Here is a 6,955-nt window from a genome sequence, read left to right as displayed (position 1 = left end):
ACCGTGTTCTACTGACAAAGTAGTTTGTGTTAATTAAATTGTACAATACTTTACTTTCTCAGGGAATTGTTGGCGCTGGTGAAACACTTCTGGCCAAAAGCCCTGTACTAAGTGTGTGAATGCCTGTTTCTTTTTATGCGTAGGGTTCCGTTCTTTTCATTTCATTTTTCTCTAATAATTTTAACCCTTTTGTTTTGTTTTGGAGTCATTTCAATTCAAACAGGTTAAAAAGTGTCATGTAACTTACTGAAGCGTGGTACTGTGTCCCATGCAGCTTTCACCTTCAATAAAAAAGATCACGCTCACCTAAGGCCCTCATTTGATTAGACACAGACATATCTGGGGATATTACATACATTCTTTGTATTTCTTTTTTAATTAAGGGGTTGTGTAAGGTGCAAAAAGGTTGTAGGTTGCTTGATGGCAATATAATGCCATAGAACGATGAAATCCAATTTATTATTTTTTTTAAACATGTAGCATTGTGTATGTGTGGGGACGATTGAATTTAATTGCTGTAGCAAGCGAACCATGTGTTCTTGACCCATTTAAACAAGTCTGCCGATCAGTGACTGGCGAACAGAAGATCTCTGCAAAAAGGAGCCCCAGCTCAGTGTTTCTCTCTTTTGAGGTCCTATGGGGAAACCTAGTGGCTGCTACCATGAATGATTTTTGTTCACCAATGTTTGAACAGCAGCGAGGAGAATTTACCAGCCTACACGTGGATGAGTCATGAAATCTTCCAAAAATCTTTTTATTTTGTAAATAACACTTTTTAAAACAGGAAGTAGAAGTGTAGAAATTTCCAAGTGCCATTGAATTCCTGTTAGATTTTATGCTTCAAATCAAGCACGCAGGTGAGATACATTTTTGTTTTGGTCAAGCTTTGAGTTTGGTGTGTGGACAATTAATCGAATCATAGAAGCAGCATGAGGGTTGAGTTCCACCATTGAGTCAGTACATTATAAAGTTACTAGAGAGCATTGTTCCACATGGACCCAGATTGAAGGCCACACGATAAAAATACAAGACCCATCCAATGATCCTTCCTGCTTCACATGAACCCATGGAGGTGTTCTAAACCTGTGGTCACTCGTGGGAGGAAGTTCATGAAACATGCAGGAGACTGGGATTCTTGAAAAAGTTATATAAGGAAAATATACATTTAATCAAGGGAGCTTAACCAATCTGAAGCTCCCCTCCCAAAGGATAAAGGTTTTTTCTGCAATTTTCTAAGAATAATAATGAGGAATCCCTGAATGTTATTTAGATATGACATGAACATAACATAAGCCACAGATCATGGATACATAGCGCACTGATGCTCCGTTTCCATTACTAGGGCATAGTCTTAATAACTATCATATTTTTGTAAGAGTTGAAATGCCATAGGACATTTCTCTCTGGACATACAGGGAGGGATTTTTGGGTTACACTATTTCAGCCTGTGAGGATGGTTATTGACGTTCTGTGATGGTGTGAATGTGGAAAAAAAAATAAACATGTGTTTAAAAGAAGAAAAAAAACAGAAACAAATGTTTTTCAATATATATTTAAATATTTGCACAATAGTGCAGCTACTGTAGAAACAGCAGATAAGAACAGTGCATGGCACTGAAAACTCTCCTTGCAATCTGAAAAGTGACCAGGAGGGGAAGACGTGTTCATGGCAAATCAGCTGCAGAGGAAGAATCACTTAAGGCAAATATCTTGAGGAATACATTATTCACCACTTGTGCCTGAAGACAAGATGAGTGTTTGGTTGAGTTGGCCGATGGAATAACAGCTTCCTTCACAATGTTGTAGAAATAATATCACAAGCTTCAGAAGAACAGTTTGATTATTAAGGACAAGTTGTTTACTCCGGATTTCTTTTATTTTTTGTTCCTCAGAGGCCTGACTTTAACACATGACATGATTCACATTCTTTTGGAGGATTTGGGATTTAACATATCATACAAAACTACATTTACAGGACCCTCTACTGCTCCAACAAATTCAGATTATGAACAATGACTTTCCCATTTATTGCATTTCTGTTACTTAAAGTTTCTGTGGGAAAATGGTTCTGAACACGTCTCCCTTTACTAATCCTTTGACTTCAATCATTAAACAAGATTTGCAGAGAAGATGCTTTATTTGGATGGTATTCCTAATGCCCGTCCTTGGGTACACTGGGTCTGATTTTGGTGAAAATAGTTTTTTTAAAGGGACTCTGGGGGTCAGAGACACCACTTTGGTCCGCAGGGAAGACACAGTAAACACGAAACTCCCTCAAGTAAATTTCAACTTTACGCATTAGTTACGTCAAATAAATGTCCGGTCCCCTGCAACATGTTGTTTAATGCTGCTTATAAACATGATTGTTGTTTTGGGATGCGTGTCATATTTTGGGCGGTTTTGTCACGTGTGAAGAGAAGGCTTCAACAGATTTACAGAGTAAAAAACATCATTGGTGAGATGCGTTCATGTGTGTGTGTGTGTGTGTGTGTGTATGGGGGGGGGGGGTGTATGCCTGTTTTTTCAAGGCCTCACTGGCTTCAATCATCTCATCTTATTCATCTTCCTCACTATCAGTATTTTGGTAGTTTAGAAAAATTAAAAAACTTTTTGAAAGGAATCTTTGGGATAAAGTCCAAAATGAGACGCCAAAGTGAAGTTACCTTTTTGCACTACCTTTCCATTTGTAAGTCGGGTTGTAATACGTGTTACACATAGCCTATAATAAAACCTGCAAACTGCCGTGAAGCTGTAACCGAAAGCCAGAGCCTCCTCATGCTCTGTCACCTGCAGGTCATTTCAAGTGGCCGGCCTTATTTTGATCTCGTTTGCATATAAATCCTCGCAGGACACGTGCGGCTTTGCATGTAACTCTTGTCTCCTCGCGGAAGAGCCCCAGAGGAGGCGGAGCTCCGCGAGGAGACCCATAAAACCCAAAGCCCTATTCCTCCGCTCACTGCCAAGGTGACGCGCTCAGCGGCTGACGAATTGCTCCGACCTCAGCGGCTCGTGCGCGCACACGCACACACACACACACACACACTCACTGACACACATGCGCGCGCACATACAAAGCAGCAGCGGCGTAGTGGGCATTAACGCGGTCGGGTTCGGGAGTTGTTGGTCAGAGGTTCGATCCCGGATCCACATTTGTCCTCCGAGAAGAATCAAACCCAACCAGAAGTAACGCGTAAAAGCCGGAACGCGGGACCCCGTGGAGACGCCCCGCCGCCGCCTCGGCTCGATCGGAGGATAACTTTGATCCGCAGGATTACAGAAGCCTCGCAGCGGGAATGTGACAGCTGGTTTGGGACACTGAAGGGAGCGACAATCGGTTTCTGTTTTGGGGTGACCACACGGCCACATAATGCAGCATCATTTGGACCTTGGGGGGCATTACTTTGCACCGGAGGCTCAGCCGCACGACCACAGGACTCATCGCTACAGGAGTTTCATGATAGAGGAGATTTTGACCGACCACCCGCAGCACAAGGCGTCGGCTCCGGCCGGGGAGCTGCTCAAGTTCGGGGTGCAGGCTCTCCTGTCCGCCCGGCCCTTCCATAACCAGCTGGGTAAGAGTACTAGAACGCTGGGAACTGAAGAAATGACATAGGAATTAGTCTGTATAATACACATATTATTAACAATAATATGACATATTTGTGAGACTTATTTTAAATTGCAGATCACATATTATATTATTATAATCACATAGTATAGTCCGTGTTTGCGCCTGATTAAAAAAGTGTAACTTTTTACATCTTTTTAAAATTGAGTTTTAGCTAATGCCTGGGAACAATCGGGCAAAATTGCCAAAATTATCGAGTAGATGAATCAGTTAAATAAGACAACTGGGGAATTCAATTGAGAAAAGAAGAGTAAATGTCTCATTCTGCAAAAATCTCCAAAACAAGCGGAATAAATACTGAAAGGATACTATTATTTATATGTATATTTTAGATTGCATAGAAAAAATTAGAAAATTCATTTGTAAACCCTAAGATCACAAATCAAGTATTTACTTTCTGTACACACCCTCCGTCCCGGGACCGTCACATCGGTACAGAAAAAACCCTCCCAAAAAATGCAAATGTTTTTTTTCTCAGTTAGGTTTCATTATAATCCGTGCATCAAGAATAAAACGGATCCAGTAGATGTTGTATCATACGTGATATTTCTGTTAAAAAATACATTTGTTCAAAACAAGGCGATACGCGTTTCAATGTGCATATTTATGTATTAGATATATTTCCTTCATTTATATTTAGTATCGTGTTGTATTAAAGACACATTCACAACAAATGAAGCACATAAAGTGTAGTGCCTGGCCATGATGTGTTACCAGCTGAAATGATGCTTAACGCCTGTAAATATACCGATGTTTTATTACAACAATGATACACAGTTAACAAGAGGCCTTATTCTAACGTTTCATGCTAAGCAGATGAGGTCCCTTTGCTATCGCTAGTTTTACCAAATTGCATGTCTGCATTTATCACAAATGTCCAGTCAGCCATGCTGACTTGTCTGTGTAGCTGGAAGTGTGTATGCGCGCCACAAACCAGCATAACCAGCTTACCCAAACCATAGCATTCTCAAAACTAACCCCTCCGTTTCTCTGTGTCTTCTCATCGGTCCCTGCAGTCCTCAAAGGCGACCAGACCAACCTCCTCAAGTTCCCCATGTCCCCGCTGGGCTGCTCGCTGGGCTCCCCGCTCGGCGCACAGCTGCTGTCCGCCGCGTCGGGCCTGCAGATCGGCGCCGCGTCCCACCACTTGCCGCTGGACCTGCACTTCCGCGGGAAGCTGGAGCACGGCCCCGACGGGGGCGGCAAGAGCAAGAAGGGCCGCCGGAGCCGCACCGTGTTCACGGAGCTGCAGCTCATGGGGCTGGAGAAGCGCTTCGAGAAGCAGAAGTATCTGTCCACGCCAGACAGGTGGGTTTAATTCGACCGCCCTTTTCACCAGAAATGATTGTGGCTAATTGATCTAAATTGTGGATCACTGTTTTTCCCTCCCATCATTAACCTTTAAATTGTAGACCAATTGTAGATTTTTTGCAATGCCGAAATACTTGTATGTATACTTGTGTTCCTGTAGAAGTACAAACACGAAGACATAAAAAATACTGAAATGTAAAAAATATTATCCACATTTTCCTCAAACCAGGCGGTGACATAGGGTTTGATCAGAATGAAGAGGGGCATTGTTGGCATGCTGTAATATGCAACCATGACAACACGATAATTATCATTATCAAAGATAAATATTTATTACGCTGATATAATAAAATCGGCTGCGCATTTGTCCAAAACACAGATAAACAAAAAGCAAAAGGTAAAAGACCAGAGGTGATGTGAAGTTATTGATTGTGTTTATGCATTTGTTCCTCACAGAATAGACCTGGCTGAATCTTTGGGTCTCAGTCAACTGCAAGTGAAAACATGGTACCAGAACAGGCGGATGAAATGGAAGAAAATTGTAAGTTTTGTCCTCACATGGGGGTGATGATGATGATGATGATCATGGATGTGATGATTATGAAAACGATGATGATGCAGTAGTGGTCATTGAGATGTTGATGGGAAACGTCCATCCGTGAATGTATACCAGGGGCATAGGGAATTATATAGAATTTTAAGTTTGGCATGGATAACTGATGAGGGAAAAAAACAGCTGTGTAAAACCGTATTTGTTGAATGGGTTGGAGGGAGTCACCCTTCTTGTTCTTCAATGACCTCCCGGCCAACAGAAGTCTCCGCTTGTGTTCAACCCGCAGGTGCTGCAGGGCGGCGGCCTGGAGTCTCCCACTAAGCCCAAAGGCCGCCCGAAGAAGAACTCCATCCCCAGCAGCGAGCAGCTCTCCGAGCAGCCGTCCGAAGGCTCGAGCCGCCAGTCGGAGAGCACCCAGGAGGAGTGACCCCCCCCCAACCCAAACCCTAACCCCGACCCGGCAGCCGGACAGACACTCCCGGGTCCGCGTGCGCGCAGAGCATGCTGGGAGGAGGGAGATGGGCGCCGGTGCTTGTGAAGCTGGCCGGTTCTCGCGCAGGCGACAGAGAAGCCTCGCGGGAAGACCTGAACTGTGCACGCGCCAACATCCTCCAGCAGCCGCGTGTTGTTGTTGTTGTAGTTGTTTCTTACCACGCGTTTCCCTCGTGGTGAGCTCGCTGCCGGGGGGCAGCTGACACCTTCGCAGTAGGTCTACCCTTTATATTCTAAAGCAGTGAATCTCAACTGGTGGGTCTGGTAATTTTTTAAATAAAAATAAATAAATTATTTTGAAGGAACTTTTTTAATGCAGCGGAGTGTCGGTTTTTTTGCCGGCTCGTCCGTCCATGTTTTCAGCAGCGTGTGCCAGGTTGGGTCAAACCATTCTGATATGGGGGAGACATTGGGTTTTTAGGATAATTAAACATCCTGAATATAAAATTCAGCTTATGAACTTGATTTTGAATAAATGTTGAGAATGTTCCTCGATTTGGGTCGCGGCTTGTCATTAAGGGGTGATGGTGGGTCCCGGAGCCAGACCAGTTGAGAACCACTGTTCTAAAGAGACACGTGTCTTTGCATTCCCTTTGTGTAACTAAACTGTTATTGTAATTATTAAATATATTTTCACAAGTAACTGTTCTCTGTTCACTAAAGAGGAGGCAGTCTCGTGGAGATGAAGATTGTGATGATAGCCGCATTCACGTGGCTCAACTCCTAATATGGTCACGTTGCGTTATCGCTCTATAAATAGCATTGCTTTCCCTGATGTAATGGCTTTCTTGTTAAGATGCGGGCTCTTCGTTGTGTTTTGAGAAAGATGAATTGGTGTCGACTCACTACCCAGCCATCTTAATCTGATCCATTTTTGAATCAGGGGGAGGAAACAGTTTCTGCGTAAAGTTGTGGCTTTGTCTACATACATTTTATTCTTCAAAAGCTCATCAGCCCACTATATAATTATA

General features: G+C 43.2%; 1 protein-coding gene across 1 annotated transcript; it reads left to right on the top strand.

The window, feature by feature from the left end:
- The first annotated feature begins 3,124 nt into the window (after positions 1 to 3,124).
- Positions 3,125 to 6,455, top strand: barx1 (BARX homeobox 1). Its single transcript, XM_037491153.2, has 4 exons — positions 3,125 to 3,572; positions 4,645 to 4,936; positions 5,396 to 5,480; positions 5,779 to 6,455. Exons 1-4 carry the CDS (start codon positions 3,368 to 3,370, stop codon positions 5,917 to 5,919), a joined length of 723 nt encoding a protein of 240 aa, XP_037347050.2. The 5' UTR covers positions 3,125 to 3,367; the 3' UTR covers positions 5,920 to 6,455.
- The last annotated feature ends 500 nt before the right edge of the window (positions 6,456 to 6,955 follow it).

The sequence above is a fragment of the Pungitius pungitius genome, chromosome 8, assembly GCF_949316345.1.
Source record: "Pungitius pungitius chromosome 8, fPunPun2.1, whole genome shotgun sequence".
Taxonomy (NCBI): domain Eukaryota; kingdom Metazoa; phylum Chordata; class Actinopteri; order Perciformes; family Gasterosteidae; genus Pungitius; species Pungitius pungitius.
This window is presented reverse-complemented; position numbering and strand designations above follow the sequence as displayed.

What these genes read in the sequence shown, in the direction of transcription:
- barx1 (XM_037491153.2), top strand. Translation starts at nt 3,368, where the DNA reads ATGCAGCATCATTTGGACCTTGGGGGGCATTACTTTGCACCGGAGGCT. An exon ending in GCCCTTCCATAACCAGCTGG is followed by an intron (nt 3,573 to 4,644) that starts GTAAGAGTACTA and finishes CGGTCCCTGCAG; the next exon opens with TCCTCAAAGGCGACCAGACC. An exon ending in GGATGAAATGGAAGAAAATT is followed by an intron (nt 5,481 to 5,778) that starts GTAAGTTTTGTC and finishes TTCAACCCGCAG; the next exon opens with GTGCTGCAGGGCGGCGGCCT.